This window comes from Mixophyes fleayi, chromosome 4 (genome assembly GCF_038048845.1).
Source record: "Mixophyes fleayi isolate aMixFle1 chromosome 4, aMixFle1.hap1, whole genome shotgun sequence".
Classification (NCBI taxonomy): Eukaryota; Metazoa; Chordata; class Amphibia; order Anura; family Limnodynastidae; genus Mixophyes; species Mixophyes fleayi.
In genome coordinates, this window is record NC_134405.1 from 181,862,102 (window position 1) to 181,885,143 (window position 23,042).

At 39.3% G+C, this 23,042-nt stretch overlaps 1 protein-coding gene and 1 long non-coding RNA gene across 4 annotated transcripts in view; one reads left to right on the forward strand and one right to left on the reverse strand.

Annotated features, from left to right (window-relative positions):
• Positions 1–3,020: 3,020 nt before the first annotated feature.
• LOC142152364 (uncharacterized) overlaps positions 3,021–23,042 on the reverse strand; it is a 42,139-nt gene continuing 22,117 nt past the window's right edge. Inside the window, exon 3 of the long non-coding RNA XR_012691332.1 lies at positions 3,021–3,724. This is a non-coding gene — a long non-coding RNA (uncharacterized LOC142152364). The remainder of the gene's footprint in view (positions 3,725–23,042) is intronic.
• Positions 5,885–23,042, forward strand: part of LOC142152362 (V-type proton ATPase subunit S1-like) — an 81,969-nt gene continuing 64,811 nt past the window's right edge. For 2 of the 3 annotated variants that reach the window (XM_075208935.1, XM_075208937.1), the window contains exons 1-3: positions 5,885–6,053; positions 22,296–22,440; positions 22,534–22,602. In XM_075208935.1, the coding sequence (XP_075065036.1) occupies positions 5,956–6,053; positions 22,296–22,440; positions 22,534–22,602 (312 nt within the window). In that variant the 5' untranslated portion in view covers positions 5,885–5,955. The remainder of the gene's footprint in view (positions 6,054–22,295; positions 22,441–22,533; positions 22,603–23,042) is intronic. The other variant, XM_075208936.1, reaches the window with a different exon arrangement.

Consider the following 23,042-nt stretch of genomic DNA (forward strand, 5'->3'; position numbering starts at 1 on the left):
ATGAATGTTATTGAGGTTAATAATAGCGTAGGAGTGGGGAAAAAAAACCAAAATATGGATTTTAGCACTTTTTATGCTTTTTTTTAAAAAAATTCAGAACCCAAAACCCAAAATCAGAACCAAAACCTTTCGTGGGGTGTTTTGGCAAAACAAATCAGAACCCAAAACCTCAAGCTAATCAGAACCCAAAACACCAAAAGTGGTCGGTGCATACCCCTAGTTTTTACTACTCTGAGCATAAGACCTGAGGGCATCTGAGTACCTGTGAGCATATAACACTCTACGGGAAAGGCGGCTGCTAAAGGTGAAGACCTCTACTCTAACTGTTCTAAAAGTTCATCTTGATGGTCGTGAGCCCTAACAGGACTGGCTTTGTGGGGGGTGTGCAATATCAGTTTACTTACCTCTAGCAAATAAATTGTCTCTAATTAAATAATGTGTACAGCTGTTAGAGGTATGGCTGTTTGTATGGAATATAATTTGTCTACAAGTACATCAATGACCGAACAAAGATCTCGGTCTTTACCTGCTACACTAAAATAAGGTCTATTTCACTTTCTGATAAGAGAACAGGAACTCATGCTTTTGGATGTGTTCGTGTAACACTAAGGGTAAATCACTTTAACAGTTCCTTCTCAGACATTGAATATTACAGTATAGATTATGCTCTTGTTTCGCTAAACACTATGGATATTAAAGTTTCCTATTATAGTTTTACCTCTGTCTGTGATAGTTTGTACAGAGACCAGCAACACTCGCACTCATCTCCAGTCCTGTCCTTGATCTTGGTTCCTTTGGGCATTCACGGAGTTTTGGACTCTCGATAACGAAAGAAAGTCTTAATACATAGAACTGTTGTACAGGGAATCCTAGTGCTTTACGGGATAACAGGCTGTATCTGACATGTGGCTCCACTTTCCTGGCATGCATATCCTGCTTGCTTGCACAATGCCAGTCCTTCCAAAAGCGAGCTTAATGGCTGGTGTATTTTAAAAAATTAAAGGGTGTATTTTTAAAAATTAAAGGGACTATCTGCAAGGTTAGTATTTGACCCCCCCATGTATACTTCCCAACATTTTTGATTGCCGCCCCATGTGATTATTTGCATAGACGGCCCGTCACTGACTCTCCATCCGCCGAGCAGCGCGCATGGAAGTGCTGCTGCTCGGGCGGACATGCGCACTGGACCATCTTTAAAAATGTACTACAACTACTATGATCAAGTCAGTTTAACTGTGTGCTTAAATTTCTTAAAGGCAATCTTGACTTCACTTTAGGAAACCTCCCTCTTCTTGTACTTACCCCATCCCCATGTAGCAGTATAAATGCTCTTTCATTCTATTGATTAGAGGTGATGAATTGCTTTGTTCTGCCACTATGAGCCTCAGTGGCTTCTTGAAATATATAGTGCATTATTCATCCTGGCTGTAAGTAACGTGGAATTTCATTTGCTCAATAAAAGGGGCTAGTACATAAAGAGGCGTTGAAGTCCATAAGTGAACAACCCTATTGGCAATGTATAATCTATGTAATGGACTGCATAAAAAAATAAAAATCACTATATTTCCTTTAATTCATTGTTAAGTATAGTTGCTGATCCATCACTGTTAACAGCTGTTTCATCTCTTCATTTTGCTACTGATTATCAGGAAAACACGTAGACAGGCATTGGGACAGTTTAAATCATATTAGGCCTCTCTCCTGCAAAGTGATCGATTGATGGACAGTCTCAGTGATCAATCATGCTGCAAGAGAAGGACACAGCTTAATTTTAATTTAATAATATGTATTTGTGTTTTACTATGCATATCCCCATGTACATAATATGTTTGTAAAGGATATACCCATCTTTGCTGAAATTTTTAACATTGTTAAATGTAAAAAACATGTAGGGGATTTTTATTCAAATAATACCCTCTATCTATCAACAAGCATTGCTGATATACAATGTATAGTGAAGTGTATCCAAGACTGTCTGAGCTGAGTAAAGATGTGTTTTTTGGGTGCTTCAGGGGTGGTGCTGTATGGCAGTAATTGGCACCCCAATATACTCAGAGGTCTGCATGTATAATTCTCCATGTAATGTTTTATTATAATGTATGTATCAATGCCCCATGTTGGCCACACCCACAACACAATGTAGTCACACCCTTTTCGGTGCCGCCGCTGCGCTACGGCACATACTTTCTTTCCTGCTGGAACTGAGGTGGGCCTGTCTACTTTGAATGCCAGGGCTGATTTTTAGTCCCAGTCCGGCCCTGACTGTTCCCCTCCCATAGAAATGTTGACAAACCTTTTGCTGGTGTCGCTGGTACGCGCAGCTTGAAGGGCTATCACTTAGCGGGACATATCTCCCAAATGTCTACACAAATAAAAAATATTTATTGATTAAATATATTTTTTTTTCAGTTCAAGTCTCTTTGGTCACTCACAGGTGTTATGTGTGCATCAAGACGTGCAAATCATATACATAGAATACATTTGACATGTAATTTACACATCTGCAGCTCATATGCACTGGACATGTTTGTGTGCAATTTTGAATACGTCCCACTGCAAGCGACACAGAGCTTTTCTCATTCCCATATTTTAACAGTTTTTTTTTTTCAATGGGGTTTTTATTGTGTAGAAACAACGGTGATACAGGTGGGCTATTGAAATGAGTAGAAGAAACTCTGTTGGCAAATAAAATGAATAATTAATTGTTTTACAAAAAGAACTGACTAGCACTATACAGTCTTCACTGGTTACCAGTAAAGTAGGGGTTCAATGGGGAAATCAGGCACTTGCACCAGGCTATGCAGACTGGGCTGGTCATGCTATTACCAGGGACCTAGAAATGTTTGGCTCCCTATGATAGTGTGAACCATTACCAGCTTGGATAATGCAGGGATTGCCAGCCCTAATCTGAAAAGCATTGGAGCTCTTCCCCTGTCCCTTATACCAAAATATTATTAAAAAAACATATGGACACAATTTTCAAAAAAAGTTTATTTGAATAAAACACTCCCCAGCCCTACCATTTTATTATAAAATAAAGTCTTATTGTCTATGTTTTTGATCCACTGGATAATAAAGACAGACACAACTGCTCACTGTGATCTGCAGTGACCAATCTCACATTTATTTCTCACATAGGATTACGAAGACAGAAGAGTTTTCCTTTAGATTACAACAAAGAATAAAAATAAATTCTACTTTATATTAAAGCATGTCAGTTTTGTCTTGTTTTTTTGGTATTGTGGACCTGCAAGTGCCATCATGCACTGGCAGACATTGGCTAGATGGGCATGTTTGTGCTTTTAGTTCAATAAGCACCAGTAATCCTCTCTAGTAAATGATTGTCAGCGCATGCGGGAACATATAGTTCCACAAGCACTGGAAGCAGTTCCGAAATAGCTTAGGCAGAAACAGCTGCAACTTTTAGTTTCACATGCAACTTTCCTCCTCCCCAAACCCTGTACTTTTCGTGTGAGTTCCGGTAAGGTAAGGTCCAGTTCCATTGAGTTGTGTATAACTTTGGCGGTGAAGAAGTACTGTTTTTGCATGAGTAAAAAGTTCCATTTATTGCACCAGATTGATTTGGCCCCTTAATATCTGGAAATATTCACTGTCCTGTTACTCTTGTTCTGCATTCCACATATATTTTTTCTATGCAGTTGTAATAGTATGGGAGCCTCACCATCCATCTCTGTCCTTGACCTCACGTAGTCTAAATCCAGACCTGTAGAATTTATTAATTAAGTTAGTAAACTACCAATTCATAAATGCCAGCAATTGCTACACTGCATTGATCAAAAGCAGGGACAACAAAGCATTGTTGACTTCTCTAAAATTGGTCAAATACTAATAATTATAATTTTGTAGTTGATTTCAGGTAATTGGCCTGATGTTACAGCGTTTGTGGAACCACAATTTCAAAATCTTAAAGAACATTATTGGACATGGCAACAATGTATTTGGAAGATGACCCCTATTGGCATATGTGTAGTCACCTTCCAGCTGTAGTCACTGCATCAAACTCCAGGATCTCATCTGATTGCTGCTTTCACCACCTAAGTGTATAGCCAAGTTAATAGATGATATTGTCACTCGACTGTCAGATTGGGCTACTGCCTATTTTTTCATTTAGGCACGTTTATGTATGCTCTGGCCACAAACATACCATGAGGGCTGAGGGGACTTTCATTGTACAGCGTAATCTGCATGGGCAATTATTATTGCCCATGCAGTGTCCAATGAGAAAAAGCTTCTGTGGTTGCATGGTACTCTTCATCATCATTTATTTATATAGTGCTGCTAATTCCAAAACGCTGTACAGAAAACTCACTCACATCAGTCCCTGCCCCATTGGAGCTTACAGTCTAAATTCCCTAAGATACATACACACAGACAGACAGACAGAGGGACTAGGGTCAATTTGATAGCAGCCAATTAACCTACTAATATGTTTTTGGATTGTGGGAGAAAACCACAGCACCCGGAGGAAACCCACGCAAACACTGGGAGAACATGCAAATTGAACTCATGACCCAAGTGTTGTGAGGCAGAAGTGCTAACCACTAAGCCACCATGCTGCCCATCATCAAGTAGCACAATTTAGCTCAAATCCTTTAGACCATAGGGCAAGCACACGAAAGAGAGGTATAAGCAGACCAGAGTCCTAAACAAAGCAAGAGTGAGAGGTAGGTGGGAGTCGGAACAAGACACAGCAGATGTGAAGGGACATGCTATCATTTGACATTTCAGCTATGTGCAGTGATTATAAAGATGCAACCTGAGACAGCTATCTTAGGTAGTAAGTTATGAGAACAGCAAAATGAAGGAAATTGGTTTAAAAAGGTCAAATTTCTTGATACAAAAGTCTGACCAAGTGATATTAACATTATTGGTATATCTAATGATGTTAGAAGAAATAATATTTGTATTTTAAAGTATACCCAACACATTCCATTTTGCTAGATGCACACAGATATGCAGTGTGAAGGACAAGCACTGACAACAACTGTGTTTTCTTATTTTGTATACACAACTAAATGTTTCTGGTAGATTGTATAAAGAATCACAGGGGTGCTTTTTCAGCTGCTGCCTCAGGCTGTAGGGTAGCTAGACAACCCCCTGGTTATGTGATTTATCTTACCAGATATTTATTCATCCTGTGAGGTGTTGTGTGTGTGTCTTCTGTTATTTCATTTGGGGTAGGGATGAAATATACCACTGCAATTTACTTTTTAACAGAACTACTTTGGAAAAGCAGAATAATGAATTTAGCCATGTACAGATGTTTCTTGTTTAATTGTACTGATTTGCAAAGCTTTGGCAAAAGATTAAGTGAGAAATGTTTGGCATATTGTAGTAAGTCAGTGCCTACAGTACATCAGCTTAGGAGTACAGCATTAAACCTTAGCAAAACAATCACATTGCTTCAGTTTTATTGCTTCGTATAGCACCACACTGTTCAATAAAGTATACTCCATCTGTATATGTGGCATGTGTAGAATTGCACATGTTTGAGAGGAGACATTTACAGAGTGTTCATGTAGACTAGACAACCCAGTGTTTTTTTAATGTACGTACTATTTACAAACCTATTACAGTAATAGTTAATAGGCTGTAAAAGATTCTAATACTATTTCTACTACAAATTCATGACTGATATACAAGTTCTCTTCAAAAGAATTACAGCGAAAATAACTATTAATCAATCGCCGAGTAATTGTATTTGTAAATCTTCTGTTTTTATTATGTATAACCTGCACTTTTGGGCCAAAGAAAGCAGACATAGAACTACTTTATTTATTATATACACAACCTACTGCTTGTTTACATACAACAATATGCACAGTGTCTTGGTAGTAACCCACTGCTCCAGCTATAACCAGTATTCTCCTTTTGCTTGGTGAAGTTAGCAGGACACATTCATTCTTTTTTTTTAGTTCTCCTCTCACAGCAAACATGCAGCTTTTGTCTGGGTTTCTGCTCATGTCCTGCATCTGTGTTTCTGTAGTGATCTCTGTAAGTCATGTTCCTGTTCTCCTATGGTCTACTGAAAGGTGAGTGACACATTATGGTATATGCCAGTAACAGTAATGTACTGTAATGCATTTTAAGGGGGGAATTCAATTAATCAGGATGTTCCTCTTGGAGCCCCAGCAGTGCATTTTTTTCCGGTACTATGGTACCGCAACATTGTGGATTTCTACTCACACCCCTATGGGGGGCAAAGAGAAATCCGCGGCATTACAGTAACGCAGAGTGCCTTTGCGACCGTTCCGGAGGCTCTAAGCGCATAACTAAATTCCCCTCTAGGAGTAAATAGAAATATGGCTAACAGTAATTATTATACAGCATAGCTGCCAACTGCCCTTAATTTGCACGGACAATCCTAGGCTTTAAAGAGTAGTCCCTGGAAGTGTCACTATTTTTTTGCTACCAAGAGCTAGCTTCAGAATAAGTAGCTAGTAGGATGCTACTGCACATTTGAGAACCACAAGAATAAAGCCCATCCTGGGTACCTGTAGTATAGATTGAGTCAAAGAAAAATATATGTGTAATGAATAAAGGTTATACTGAGATTAGTATAATTTATTTGATCTCTGTACAATAACATCCAAGATGAGAAACCAAATATGCAGAGCTGCCAACGAGAAACCTTGATCACTTTATAGAAAAAAAAACAGATCTCTGCGAGATTATTCTATTCCGTGCAGCTGGAGGAAATTCTAGAGTAGTCTGAAGTTCATGGTTATCATCAGACTTTTACCAATTGAAGTAAAGACCCGAAAGGTCATTTATACAGTTGTAAGTCTTTTAATCTTGGTTTGATGAGCGCATACATTTATCTTTTTTAAGGTGGTTTTTGACAAGGGTCAGAACACTTTTCTTGGTATCAATCTTCATATCTTGTGTGTCCATGCTTTTGAAATGGGCGGAATAGAACAGTCTATTACAAGTCAGACATTGGGGTATTCACATCAGCACAAAGTATTTCAGGAAATGAGTTTGCTTCTTTTTTTTTTTCATGGGAGGTAGTGACCTGACCATTGTTCAAGTTAGTGCACGTTTATACCTGCCATTGTAATACAAGTAAAAACAAAATATGTATGAGATAAAAACAAGTTCCCCCACGAAAAAAACCCAATTACAGAAGGTTGGCCTACCTCTGGTGCATGATAAAGTGTGTATGGGAATATTTAAAATGTTAGTTAGTTTTTTCCTTATTCAATGCCCATAAATAAAAAAAAGTTATGTCAGAAAAATGGTGTTGCCCATTAAGGCCTCATTTAGAGTTAAGAACAAATTCACCTAAAGGAAAATACTACCTGCTTTACCATGTAGCATGCATACTGGGCAGCTTTATTTTTATACACCTTCCAACTCTAAATCTGTGCACATTTTATATTTGCCCCGCCTGCACAGCAACAAGCATCTGTTTCTATTTACTCCTAATTCTAAATTTAGGTCCTTGTTCAAATAAATAGCATCCTCGGCATTGAAAGGGTTAGGGCTGGAGCTTGGGCTCTGTCTACTGGTTTAAAGACTTGTGGTAGATTTAGTAAAGCTTCTAAAAGAAAAAGTGGAGGTGTCCTTTGCAACCAATCAGATTCTAGCTATCAATTTCTAGAAGGTACAAGATAAATTATAGCCAGGATCTGATTGGTTGCTCTGAGCAACTTCTTCATTTTTCCTTTTTAGAAGCTTAGGGTAAATCTATCCCTTGGGCTTTCAGTGCTAAAAGCTGTAATGGTTTTAGAAATATAAATATCCTTCAAAATTTATGTTCACTAATGAAAGTTTACTCATTCTATTTAGCATTGTTTCAAAAGGCAGTCAGCTTAACATGTATGTTATCTTTTTCATGTATTTTAAATTATTAGAATTTTGTTTGTTTTATTGCCACTATTGTTTGGCATGTCCTGGATTGCAAGGTATCCAGAACAAAAACTATTCCTCCCAGCTGAGGGCACCATCTGGTCATGTGGCCAGGAATTTCTTTTGATGAAAGAAGTTTATGAAAAATGTATGGCACAGCAGCCCTTTCAGATGAATTTTTCATAAGCTTTCTGTAATGAATGTCCAAACCTTACATGAATGTCTCCTATCTATAGAAGGATGAGTGACACTTGCTAAAAACGTCTTGCAAATGCTGGTCTTAGAGTTCTGTGCATGAAACCTACACTACCGTAGTACCTGTTATATGTCAAATCGATTATGGTGTATATTTCTTCCTAATGAATAAAGAAGACATATACATACATACATACTAAACATAGCTGGACAGATATGAAATGAATAGATGAATGTGCGGAGGTTTAGCCAGCAGGTAAAAACTCAAAATTTGTTTATAAAGCATATTTTGTTTTGTCCTCCTTTTTAGGCGCCATGCTTTTTGGGACCCCCGCGCCTAGTTAGCAGGGCTGATTTGAGGCTTCCGGGGCAATCATTAACCCTTATTACAATGGATATTTTTTGCCGTGTTAGCTGAGTATTAGCAGCAATAAAAAGATTACACTTTCAGTGTGATAACCATTATGATGATACATTTGTAACTGGATGTGTACAAAAAAAGTTTCACTTTAGAATAAGGTATAATATATCTTTTTGAATTCAGTGTTAAATATAAAGTTACAATATAATCATTGTCTGAAGGTGGAATCAGTAAAAATCCCTGGGACAAGAAAAATTGGTTCTAGAAATGAGTTGTTTATGTCAGGTGTCAGAAGGGCAGGACTTTTCCTTCAGTACAAATCAACCCTATAATCTCCCGAAAACTGCAGTATTTGGAAGATTAAAGCATAGAAATAGTAAAAAGGCTATTTATACATGTAGGACTGCAGCAGACATCGAAGAGCCCCAACCTCTTCAGTTGCAAATCCAATCTCCACAGGTGTTTATGGGGAATGCGATTTTGCCCTAATTATCAATCTCCGAAAATAAGAGTTTGCTCCTGGTACCTGTTATGATCTACGGGGCCACACCCTCCAGTCCTTTGGCCTCTCCGGCTCAGTCTTGTTCTGGTTCACCTCTTACCTTGCTGACCGTTCCTTCTCCGTCACCACCTCTGGGTCTCTTCCCCCCCCCCCCCCCCGACCACCCTTCCAGTCGGGGTCCCTCAGGGCTCTGTTCTGGGACCCTTGCTCTTCTCTTTATACACCTCTTCCCTGGGTGAACTTATCAGCTCCTATGGCCTCAACTACCACCTCTACGCCGACGACACTCAACTATACCTCTCCTCTCCTGATCTCTCTCCCTCCCTCCTCTCTAGGGTGTCCGCCTGCCTCTCTGCCATCTCCTCCTGGATGTCCTCTCGATTCCTCAAACTTAACCTCGCCAAAACTGAACTCATAGTCTTTCCTCCCTCTCACACCTCGCCGCCTTCTGACTTCTCTATCACTGTCGACAACACCTCTATCTCCCCTGTCCCCCAACTTCGCTGCCTCGGTGTCATCCTCGACTCCTCTCTCTCCTTTGGCCCCCACATTCTCTCTTGCTAAATCCTGCCGCTTCCAGCTGCGTAACATCGCTCGCATCCGGCCCTTCCTTCCCCAAGATGCCACCAAATATCTTATTCACTCTCTGATCATCTCCCGCTTGGACTACTGTAACCTCCTCCTCACTGGCCTCCCCCAATCTCATCTTGCTCCCCTTCGATCTGTTCTTAACGCAGCCGCTAGGCTCATCTTCCTCTCTCGCTGCTCCTCGTCTGTCTCCCCACTCTACCAATCCCTTCACTGGCTCCCCTTCCCCTTCAGAATCCTCTTCAAGCTCCTCACTCTTACTTACAAGGCCCTCGCCAACTCCACTGCCCCCTACATCTCCACCCTCCTCTCTATTCATGCTCCATCCCGCCCTCTCCGATCTGCCAATGACCGTCGCCTCTCTTCCCCCCTGATCACCTCCTCCCATGCGCGTATCCAAGACTTCGCCGGCGCTGCTGCCCTCCACTGGAACAAGCTCCCTCCCTCCATCAGAACTTCCCCTAATCTGTCCAGTTTCAAACGGGCTTTGAAAACCAACCTTTTTCTTAAAGCCTTCCTGTCTCCCACTTAATTGCCTACCTTTTCTTCTGTCTCTTCCCCTTCATTCCCCTTCCCCTTTCCTCCATTCCTCCCTCTCTCCCCCGTGTCTCTGTCTGTCTACCACACCCCTTAGATTGTATGCTCCTTTGAGCAGGGTCACCTCTCCTCCTGTCTTCACCACTGTTAACTCTGCTCTCCAGCAACCTTGCCCTCCTCCTCGAGGACCCTCTTCCCCCCCCCCCCGTCCCCTCCCGCTCCCTCCTCTCCCCCCCTGGGGGTCTCCCTATCATCCGTGCCCTCCCTCTTGGGCTCCGTCGTATGCACACCTTCCCCTCTCCCCTCCCTCGCCCTTGCTGTGCTTTGAGCTCACGGAGTTACTGTGCTTATTGTTTACTGTACTGTGCTGTCTCTCCTCGTATTGTAATTTCGTTTGTCCCTGTACGGCGCTACGGACACCTAGTGGCGCCTTATAAATAAAAATTAATAATAATAATAATAATACGGGGAGAGCATTGCGGGAGAGGGATCTCCGGATCCCTCCCCATCAGTCTTCGTGCTCTCCCCATCACAAATTCAACCATGCCATAGAAATATGGAAGTATACTATATGGGACAGACTCCTATCGGAGCTGCTGTCCAAGCTAATCAATTGTATAAATTACCACATTAATTAATTTCTCATCATTGCAATAAGATATGAAAATTAATGTGAGCAATTTAAGTTTGGTCATAATTATGCATTCTGTAGCACCTCGTGTTTCAAACTTCTATTGTCCCATAGTTTGTAAGCTTGTGAGTAGGGCCCTCTTACCTCTGTCTGTTTTACCCAGAATTGTTTATTACTGTGTTTGTCCCCAATTGTAAAGCGCTATGGAATTTGCTGGCGCTAAATAAATAAATGATGATGAGAAATAGACCCCTAAGCGAGCACAAAAAGTGGCTTCTATAGTGTTACTTAAGCCTATAATGTTGTATGATATGATGTATAATTCCTTTTCCATGCTTTGAGGCAGTAATTGGGGTAATACTCATATCATACTCACATGTGTAGTAGAACAGTTAAAATATGTGTGAAGAAAGTCTACAGTGTATAACTTATTGCCGTCGGTTATGACAGTTACATGTATTATATTATATCCACAGTTTGCTAGGAGAAAATGTTGCCTAGTTACTAAAGTGCTTTATTATTGCAGAATACAAAACTGCACAGGCTTCCAATTTGGATGCTTCCAGGAAGGGTGCTGAAAACACAATGGTGTAGTAAGGTCTTCTATGCTGGACTCCTTTAATCCTCATATAATTAATTTATATCTTGCTCAATAATGTGCCACAAAGTAAATTAAAAATTCTACTTCCTCCTAACGAGGTGCGAGGTGCCTTGTGCAACAACAAAAGTAGTTAAGTTGATATGGAGTTGGCTGTTTGCACAACAATCTTCAGTCCTGCTTTTCAGTCTATTGTCCCAGTCATTACTAAGTCACATTTATGTCGATTGTTAAAAATGCTAAGGCTTTTGATTTAAAGTAAAGAAGAAAAGGCATGTTACAAAAACATTATAAATATTTGATAAGATCAGTGGGAGTTGCCCCCTTAGGGTGTCGTTGTGTTAATGAGATTTCACAAAAGGTCAGGCCTGCAAACTGAAATAAGGACAAGTAAATAAGGACTCAGCTATAGCTTGTTAACATGCCACAAGTTGTCACACACCACACCCTATAGCAACCAACCATATATTAGTTTTCATTTTTATAGATTTCACTGAAAAAACATATTACCTTATTGTTTAACAATACCTTTGTGCTTCTGCTGTACAAATGTTGGTCCTTTTATACCTGGAGAGGATTCGTATATTATCACCTATGGTGAAGATATTGTTGCATGTAATGAGATATAGTATATTTTGATAAAAAGAAAATTGTATTGAATTATGACAACTCGAGTTTCCAGATTTATCTCAAGGACAGACACAATCATTGGCATTGTGTGACATAACATAATTAGATTACAAATACACAAATGTATCCTTGGCAAAATACAGGGATTTTTATTTCCGCTCTGTTCACTAGATTATGATCAGTAAATACACAGTGCTTTGAACCTTGTTAAAGCTAGAATACCTGTATTCTTTTACTGTCAGATGCGTAACATGCAATCACTGGGCAAAATTATGTGTTCATCTGCTCTAAAGGCCCCTCCAGACCATGCCTGTGGGCCGGTGAAATGCTCATTGAAGCCACATTAATTATAAACATCCTATATGGTTCATGTAAATATATGCATGTGTCTCCCTACTCGTCCCACAGATCATACTGTACATTGCTGATACTATGTAAATGATAGTTGTTATCATATATTTATAGAGGAGTAGAATATATAATATAGCAGTCAAGGGCTGAAAACTGATTTGCATTGTATTTTAATATACAATCACTAACTGCTCATGTGCTCGTACCAGGAGAGGGCTGGCAAATTATAGCTCAGGTGGCAACACTCGACTCACCAGCCTATTTTAAAGAAAAAAAATGCAGGTGACCCAGCCCAAAGTAGCTCACTATGGGACCAACCCAGGAGGCAATGTCCCCCTAACCCCCAGTCCAGCCAGCCCCTGGCTACTACCAACTTGTGTAGATAGTAAGCTGTTCAGGAAAACTGTGCACTTTTGTCACTGTACTGATTACCTTTGTTAAAGACATTATACATGCATGTTACTATACAAGCAAAATTCATGCATACATTCATACATACAGTCATACTTATTACCACAAGAACAATTTGTATTTTTTGTTTCTCCATTACAAAAAATATCATAAAAAATAAAGGTGATAAGGTATCCTAATAATTACTGAGAGGTTTGTGTTTCCTAAATGCAGTGAAACTAGATGAATGTGTGGTATAAACAGTCGGGAGCTCAATGCAGGCAGTTTACTCCAGTCTCTGCCTTATCACTGTTTGTATATCAACAGAAAGAGATGGCGTTTTGTTAGGGAAGGTTAGCAGCATAAGCATTCCAATGCTACAGGTGGTATGGAACAATAATGGCATGCTTAACTTATATTGAAGACCACATATCTAGTGAGACCACATATTGAAGACTACATATCATATCACACAAATCCACTAAAGGAGTTCTTATTTCAATAAAAGTGTCAGTTTAATCAACATTTTGACATAATTGGTGCTTAGTCGCATCAAATATAGTTTAATGAAATAAGAGTCCCCAAAAGCGGTCATAGTCCGAATGGAAACTCTCCCTCATCTGCAAAATCCCCATTAAAAAAATGACCTGCTCACATATTACAATCGAATGATGTAAAATGATCAAAGCCTGGATTCCTCAGAACTCCCGTTTACATATAGCCAATCACGAGTGTGGGAGACCGGTTCCGATTGGCTGATGGGGAAGGGAGTTTTGGTTACTCCCAGCAATATTAATTTTACATCAGTCTAGAATGTTTGTGTCTTTTTATGGTAATTTTTCATGTTTTTTTTTTTTTATTCCCATTTGGACTAAGACAGGTCAATAAAGAACGAAAGAAGATTTCTTTTTTTTTTTATAACTTAATAATGTGGAGTACCATGTTTTTGGGGAGTCTTCTTTATTTTTTTTCTACTCTTTTGATATAATGGGCAGGGTTCTTGGGGGCTACTGTCTATTATACTAGGACTACTGCCACACAAGCGATTTCAGTCCTGTTCAGTACACCAGCCATCATAATCCAGAGAGTTGGAAAGAGGGACAGCATTTTTTAACCTGGTATTGGTAGCCTCTGGGACCCCATAGAGTCACCAGTTCTATACTAGCCAGATTTCCTTTTTCTAGTGGAAACCAGTATGGGGCTGACTAAGGATTTGTGGAAGGGGCACACTGCCCATTTTTAAATTATATTTTATGTTTTTAAATAGTGCCTTTTAGTCTCAATAAAGTAAAAGGATGACACCTTATCTCCACCTGCTCTAAGCTAGTTTAGAATTCAATTCTTTTTGCGTAGGAGAAATGTTCATACACGGAATGGAACGCTAGTGAAAATGAGCCTGCTCAACCCTTTATCTCAGTGCAATAATCTCGCACTGCACAATTAAATCTCGTTTCCGCACTGCTTCACAAAATGAGTTGCATCAGTGCTCCTTCTACATACCTTGCTGGGAATGCCTTCATTCCGCTGTGCAAATGTCTTCTTCTCCAGAAATGAAGCCCGGCAGAAATCTAAGCACACTTGTGCAAATCAAGGCACACAGTGGGTCTAAAGTTGCCTTTTACATTGCAGGACACCTGTTTAAGCTTCATATTTGACCTCCAGTAATGGAAACCATATATAAAAGCAGTGGCCTTTTGTAATAATACAAGACAGACATTGATCTACCTTACAATACTTTGAATTCTTATGTTGCCATTTTAGCTTTCTACAATAAACTGAGTTAGTCTCCAGAAAGCCCATTAAATTAATAACTGGACAGCTAATCAGGAGGCTCTTAAACAATGTAGGGTAAGTCCGGATGTTTCTCATCTTGATTTATCAGGCGTTTTTATATAAATTGCATGTGGGTTTCACCCTCCAAACCTCAAGGTAGTAAAAGTTTGAAGATGAAAACTGCTGGCGATGTGTAGCGAATTGCAAAGCACAAGAAAATACTCTGGTTAGTATATTTACTCCCATATATGGTTATTGTAAATGTATGCATGTATCATCCTCTTCATCGTGTAAATTAAAGTGTACATTGTTGACACTATGTAAATGATGGTTGTTATTATAGATTCACAAACAAAGTGGATTTGCAATATATTGTAATATAAACTACTTATGGCCTTGTACCACTTTGTACAGATAGTAAGGTCTTCAGGGAAACTATACACTTTGGTCACTATATTGATAACTTTTGATAGGCACTTTTTACATGTCTGTTATTATTCAAGTGGAATTCATAGGTAAATTCAGCTAGACATACTTAGATGTATTTTTATCATTAGTGGCTAGTGAGCTATAAGAAGTATAATTTGTATCACTGCACATCGCAGCAATACAAAATGTACTCGTATTTACCATGCCAAGACCCAGCGATGGATCCATGACATCTCCTCCAGCAGTGATGGAGTCCATAGGACTCCATTGAAAAGGTAAGCTAACTACATCTTGAGATGGCATTAGCTTCTTAAATTGGATCACATCGTTGTCACCATAGAAGTCTGTGTGGACTGCAGTGACCAGCGTTAGGCAGGTTAAGGCTGGAGAAATCTCTGATTTCTCCTACTTTAACAGAAAACAGCTGTATTCTCCAGGTTTTTGGCTCAGTGCAGTTTAACCAACAGACCCCCTAGTACTATAAAGACAATTTGTACTTTGTTTCTTCTTTAAAAAAAAAAAAAAAAAAAAAGGATTTTGTGAAAACAAAGTTTTTGATGGTAAAGGTGGTTTGAACTTTGAAGGTCCTAGTGCTCCCTTTGAGGTGTGTTTGTTTCCTAAATGCAGTGAAAATAGATAACTGTATGGTATAAACAGGAGCTCATTGCAGGCGGTTTACTCCAGTGTCTGCCTCATCACTGTTTGTATGTCAACAGAAAGAGGAGACCTTTGGTAAGGGAAGATTAGCAGCATAAGCATTCACATGTTACAGGGGGTATGGAACAGTAATGCCATGCTGAATGTTTAGTAAGAGCATGTATTAGAAAAATAGTCACTGTGGCATATTGCTGCATCCATCTTTCTTTTTTGCCTGCCAGGTCGTACCCCAGACAACCGTAATCAGGGAGAGCTGACAACTTCTAGCCCAAGGGGAACCACAAGTAACTGGTCATTGAAAGAACCATGTCCTGCTTATAGATGTTATGCAAAACATCCATCACTTGCACATGTATTACATTGCTATACCGTATATAAACCTACACACACTCCCCTTATTCTTCCTTTCTCTGTCCCTCTTTTGGGCCTGATGTATAGATGTGTATGGATAACCACTTGTAATAACATTGTGCATTAGCATATATGTTACATTTTTGTGCTGTTTATAGCTGTGTGTTGTGAAATGTGTCTTATGATACTTGTATTTAAAAGGTTGCTAGGTTGAAATTGAATGTTCATAAAGAAATGAAAAAATGCCTAGACTAATAACAAATCATAAGTGTGATTTTGCCATTTGGGAGGTACAGTATGCTCATTTCAGTAGAGGCTTCAATTATTGGAAGTTAATTGTGGGAGTTAAAGATTTGGGGCTCTATATGCGACTGTACATAGAGCTGCAGTGTTTGATATTTGTAACAGAGCAGCACCACATGTAGTATTGAGTTAGTACATGCCATGCAGCATTGTTTAAACAGAGCAGAGGTGACCGTCGCCACCTCACAGGTGACAAAGAGCATGGTGGCACAGGGAGGGGAAGAGAGGGAAGCTCAACACACTGCATAATAAAAATGTATCTGCTTCCTCTGTGATGACCTTCAGATCACTAAACTAAATGAACAGATGAGTGAAAGGTCAATGACACAATTAATGAGACATATTGATCTGTTCCACTTATATATCTTACCAAAGTTATTTATTGCATCTGATGAACTAAAATAATAAATCTGTCACCCAGTCCGCATATTTAAACATCTACTCAATTGCATATTATTAAGGGGAATGTCCCAGGGTAGATCAAGACCTATAGCTTGCAACTCCATTAATATTGGAACATATTATTTCTGATACAGAGCTGTACATATAAGAGACTTATAATATATTGTCTCTGGAGATCATCTCCTCTGCTACCCTTATTAATCTCACATATTTTACATTTTATATTTCGCTTTTAGTTTTAATTATGATGAATAAAAGTTATTTTTTTATTATGAGTGAGTGTTTCTTTGATCTACCATTTGGCTGTTATATGAATTATAAGAATTTGTCCATATTCCTATCTCCTCCTTTTATATGGTAAAATGTACTGAATTTAATTCATTATGATAGGTGTGCCTCTCACGAGTAGTATGTTCTCTCTTCCTCTGTTATTACATATGCTACTATACTACAGAGAGTGCATCCTTGGAAGATTGAAATATCTCTCACGATAACTATTTAATAGATGGGATATTTTTATGTTATGTTTCCTTAGTGTGGAAGGTTTTTTCTTGAAGACCTTCAGATCACCCTTTAGCATTTGTCTGCCGGTGCAGTGTGTGCGCTATTAGCAAATCACCATCTATTTTTCTTGTCAGTACTGGTCACTAGTATTATTCATATGTACTATGTATTCAATAAATACATTTATATTTTTTGGCAAATAAAAGTAAGAAAATCTTTCATAGATTTCTTCTAACTAAGCTATGATACAGTGGATTGTCAATGTATGCCATTAAAAATGTGCCCTCTACACCCCTTTATTGCATTACACTATTCTCACTCTGTAAAATGAGGAGCAACGGTGCACCGAATAAGTACTTTGTTAGGAACATCTTCACTCAACCAACTCTACTCAACTTTACCATTCTGATTGTGCAGACTTCTGCTCCTCTGAAAATGTGGCCATTGAACTCCATAGACCTACGTGTCCTGGCTAAATTCATTAGCACAAATTCAGGATCCAGAGCTGCTAAACTTGCGTTTTGTGCTTTCATAAATATATTATCTTTATGTTAACTAGTTATATCAGAGACAGGCAAATATCAAGATATGCTTCACAGCTGCTTATACAGTGATCCCCACCACTCATATACTATTTTGTAAATAATGCACCACCTAGAATAAAGCATAAGGTTTGTTTGAAGCTATGAAGAGATCTGTTACCATATAAAAGTATGTGACTACAGACAGCATCCTTATTATTTTACTGTAAAGGGGTATATTATGCTGTGTACAGACTTGGGCTATCCACACGAAGTTTGATGGACAAAGCCAGGATTAGCACACATTGAGGATCTAAAGCTGCTTTGTCCATTCATGCTAGGCAAAGTGGTCAATATACCCAAATAACTGTCATTCAGAGCTGTTACACTAAGCAGTGCAGGGTATATCCATATGTTATAGACACGCTCATGGTTGCTGCACTTAATAGTTCATTAACTGCCAAAGACATTGAATACCTCGCCAGAAAAAATAAAATGTCTACTTCAATGGTCCTACACGTCATATGATGTTATAGATCCACCCTCTCTTCCCCACCCTGCTTCCATATATAAATGACTGTGCAAGGCTAATCTGGGAAACCAATCCAACTATTATTGCTTTGAACTCATTGTTGCTTCCAACTGTCACATCAAATATTTAAAATAAAGTAACTTTCTGTTAATATTACATGAAACAATCTATCCTTAAACATTATCTCTGACAATGTAATTATCCACAATGATAAGGAGATATTATAAGCCTTCAATAATAACTTTACTATGGTAGGGCTAGCTATTAATAACTCAGCTGAGTATAACCTACAATTTCAGATTATTACACAACTTTCCAAATCTAGTTCTCCAGATGCAGTATTTTCAGTGTCTCCTACCTCTTTAAAAGAGGTTGAATATCTTGTCTTTTAGTTTGACATCAGAAAAAGTGCTGGTATTGATACCTTGCAAGCATTGTTAAAGACCGTCTTGGCCGTACCTATAACATATCTATATATACCTTTTATATCTTTTTAACGTGTCCCTTTATCAAGAGAACCTCCACAACATGTGAAAGACACACATTTTATATCACTGTTTAAATCTGAAGACCACTGTGATGTAAACAACTACAGGTCTATCTCCCAGTAGTACCAAACCTTCTGGAACATTCTGAGTGCCCAGCTGAAATCCTTCATGAATGAAATTAACCTGCTAAACTAAATGCAATTCAGTTTTAGAGGTCACCATAGTATGATTATGGCCCTGGACACGGTGACAAATAACTGGCATTGCGAGTTAGAGAACAAGAAATGTATCTGCCCCATTGTTCTATATCTAAGTAAGGCCTTCAACACTGTTAACCATGATCTCCTCCTTTCTTCATTAAATACTATTGGTCTAGATTCTAGCAAAATTTCCAAACCATATAACAGGCAAAAATTAAGTCAAGGCTAAAGGTGAACTTCTGTTAAAATGCGGCTTCCCACAAGGATCCATCCTGGAGTCATTCCCATTTGCCATTGACATCAACAATATATAGGTATTAGAAAGATGAAAATCCATCTGCCTGCAGATAATACAGTGGTGGACCTAAGCTGCACAATTCCAGATACTGACTTCCAAGCTGACTTCTACAGACTTCTATACCATCCAAGTACAAAATTGCTACTTAATGCCAAAAGGCAATGGAAATACTTGTTTCAGCTATTAACCATATAACCTAACCTGCTCTACTGATGGCAGGGGCGGATCTAGACTATTGATATACCTGGGGCAATTTTAGGGGGGGGTGGGGATTTAGGCCCCGCCCCCTTTTGATTTCTAAGACTGCCGGCGGCTGCACACTATGTGCAGGTCCGCTCGGCAGTGGCAGTGTGCTGCCCCGCTGCTCTGATTGTGTTTAAAACACAATCAGAGCAGCCGGGCAGCACACTGTCACTACTGAACGGAGCTGCACAGTGTGCAGCTGTCAGCAGCAAGCCCCTGCTAGGGGGAGCGATCGCCCCGATCGCCCCCCCCCCCTGGATCCACCACTGACTGATGGTGCCAGTGGAAGGTACGTAGGCACCCTAAGCACCCACCCCTTTGAGTACTGCCCCCTTCTGCCTTACATCTGCTTATTAAATTATCAGGCAGCAGGGAGGTGGCGACATTTTCACATCATAGCGCAGAGCCACAGTCCCAGCCCATCACTGGCATAGAGGAGCCACAGCTGGCAACTTCATAGCTACAAAGGCATAAAGCTGCTCTTCCACAACAATATGTAACATAATTTCATTTGTTCATGTATTAAGCACCCCTTAAATTCTGCCATCCTAGGCCCTGTCTACTGACCACCACCATCCTACTAGGTTAGTCTCTGGAATTTTCACTGAAATTCAAATATGTGGGGGTGTAACTAAACTCTCCTATGCCTATATGCCTCTCAGAAATCCAAGCAGTATGTGGTCACAGGCAGCTGACCCCAATATGTGAAACATTGTACAGACCCATGTGACAAATGCTATCCTACCCTCAGTCCAGCCTGCCCCATGCTTTGGATGTCCTACAGAGGTTTATGAAACTGAGGAATCCTATTTGTCTTACCACATTTAATACATTTCAATCCTAGCTCATTCCACTTCCCTTCACCAGCCTCCTTGTTTTTCCACATCGTCCTTCCTTCTTTCAACAGTGCATAACTTGTGCCTACATCACCTATGTATCTATTGTCCTTAATGTTGTCCTCCCTCACTTAACTATTCCTTGTACACTTACAGTATCTCATTTCCTTTCCTACTAGTAGTATCTGAGTTCCAGATACGCCCTCTTCCCATCTGGTCGCCCAACTCTCCTGACATATGTCTCCCCAGTAAAACTCTTGGGTCCTGTTACACTGATCATGTGCATTTCTTAACATGAACTAAACCCCTCGCTGGACTATCACGACTTTAGTGCTCAGGAATGTTAAACCATGTATGCTGTTGTATTTAGTAAAATAGTTTTAATGTCTTGCATAGTCCAACTACTGTCTTTTCCCTGAGCCGAAATGTATTTTTATTATCCTGTTTATTTCAGGTCTACCTGTGCTCTGCTGTACTCTGCTATTTTTCCCATTTGACTATACAACTTACCACTGGTTGTTTGAAATTAAAAAATTGTCTATTTTATTTTTAGTTCTGTTTAAAACTGTACCTTGTGATGTGATATCAGTAGCTGCAAGACATTTATACAGAATTCATAGCCTCAAACTGTCATTGTGTGTTATTGCATTTTGACCGTCTTTCGTTGTCAGATGTAATTGGAGATCCCAGTAAAGACACTTTATTAATATATATACTTATACAATATTTCACTACATGAGGTCAATCTTTTAAATGTGTAGAAACCTGTAGCAAGCTTTCTGTTTTACAGGAAAATAATAATGCGATAATATAGACAAATGAAAAACAACATAGAAGATAAGCAGAATTCTATTTTTAAAACTTGACAGAAATTTGTTCCCAGTGTGGGGTCTTCGTGGTCATATTCGACTTCCTTGGTACAAATGTTCAAAATACACATTCGATTACATAAATTGGCTGGACGTCAGAAATCTTTTAGATTTTAAGCCAAATGGTCCCTCAGTAACGTACACATTGTTTGGCACAATGAGAAAGCATGTTGTGTTGTCAGACTGACAGGAAAGATTTGCCAACAACTTGTTTGCTCTGCCAGGAGTGTCTCTAATATACCTTAGGCTTCCCTGTTTCAGAATTACCTAATAAAGTTTACACCGCTATCTTGTCTGTACTAACAAGTCCCGCTGTGCAAATAATCAAAATGAACAAATATAATCAAATATTATTTATACGACAATGGATTTAAGATTCTTTAATTATGCCTGTATTTATATTTTTATGTTCAAATACATTTTTGTAATATGTGCCTTTTCAAGGGTGACCTAGTGAATTTATCTACACCTGTAACCATATCTCTAATGTGGCCAAAAATGTAAGTTTCGTCCAGCTTTATATAAATCAAATATACTTTGTTTTAGTAGATTCAAAAAGGATTACTTATTGCTTAAATGTTATTGCTGTATTTTTATGCACATTTTATGCTAATTTGTATATAAGTTAAAGTAAATAAACATTAAATTGGCAAGTTATTTTTTATATGTTTAAATATACCAATGTAAAATGTACAAATGTGGCACATGAAGACTGTCCAGATGTCCCCTTATATCTTGATGAATCTGCAAAATAGCAATATCTTACATGAAAAAAATGGAAATTTGTAAATAATTAAAGTTACAGATGACAAAACCACAAACCGTGTGAAGCATCTGCACAAATGCACATAAAAAGTTGAATTGGTGAATGCACCTGTAGTGCAGGGGCAAACGCAGGATTTGTAGAGCTGGGTTTCCACACCACGCTGCTAGTGGACATGACAAGCATGCATGGGGGCGTGGCTATAATTTTAGACAGTGTTTGGCTGCTCTCCAACTCTTCCTATCCCCATAATAAACATGGGCAATGCTGCGTGCACTACTGTTAGGTGCACGCAGCTCTCCCTTTTCAAGCAGAGCCGTGTGAAGTGGGGGGCAGGGTCCAGCCACCTCAATTATATAGTGCCCCAGGCTTGGAGGGGGGTTTCCAGGCACTGGGAACCCCCCCCCCCCCTATGTAGTTGACAAATAGTTAATAAGTGAACCCCACATACTATATGTTTAACAGCAGCAGTTTCTCTTCCTGTTACAGCTCTGTGTGGGCTTCAGCACCAGCAGTAAGTGATGGACACATTACTTCAAGCCATGAACTGTACAGGTTACTACAACAAGGGGATGTACCAAGGACAGGGTCAATTGTCTTGTTTCTCCAGGACACAGTAAGTACTATTACTTACAGTAGCCTGGAATGTAATTAGTCATATCTGTAATGTATGGTTACTCTCTGAGCCTGGTTTGTTTTCTTATTTCAGCTGAGCATCGATGACTTCACCTATTATAGTACAGTGTATGGAAGTGACAATCCACTACATAATGTGCAGGCAAGTCTGTATACATGTTGTTTTTATGTGGGGGATGGTATAAACACTTCACAAATGTCCCTCTTTTGGCCCCAGATTCGCATGTTTTTCTTTCCTTGCAAACTATGCTTGAGTTGATGTACAATTAAACTCTTAAAGTGACCCCTAAAAGTGCCTTGCTGACAGCAAAGGGTGCTAAATTAGGTTACGGGACTTGGAGATGAGCAGTAGCATGTAGCTGCCACACATGTGTAATGATGATAGTTACGCGACAAGGCAACACTCTGCATGTGGGCCACTGAGCCCCTCCTGCTCCAAATTTTGCAATGTGGTGTTCTGCCCCTGCTACTGCATCGTCATTGATCACATTGCATATCAATATGACAGAAAGAGAAATAAATGAAAAGGGAAATCCGACAAAAGGAAAAGCCAGAAGGAGCTTGGAGTCAGCAGTGTAGATA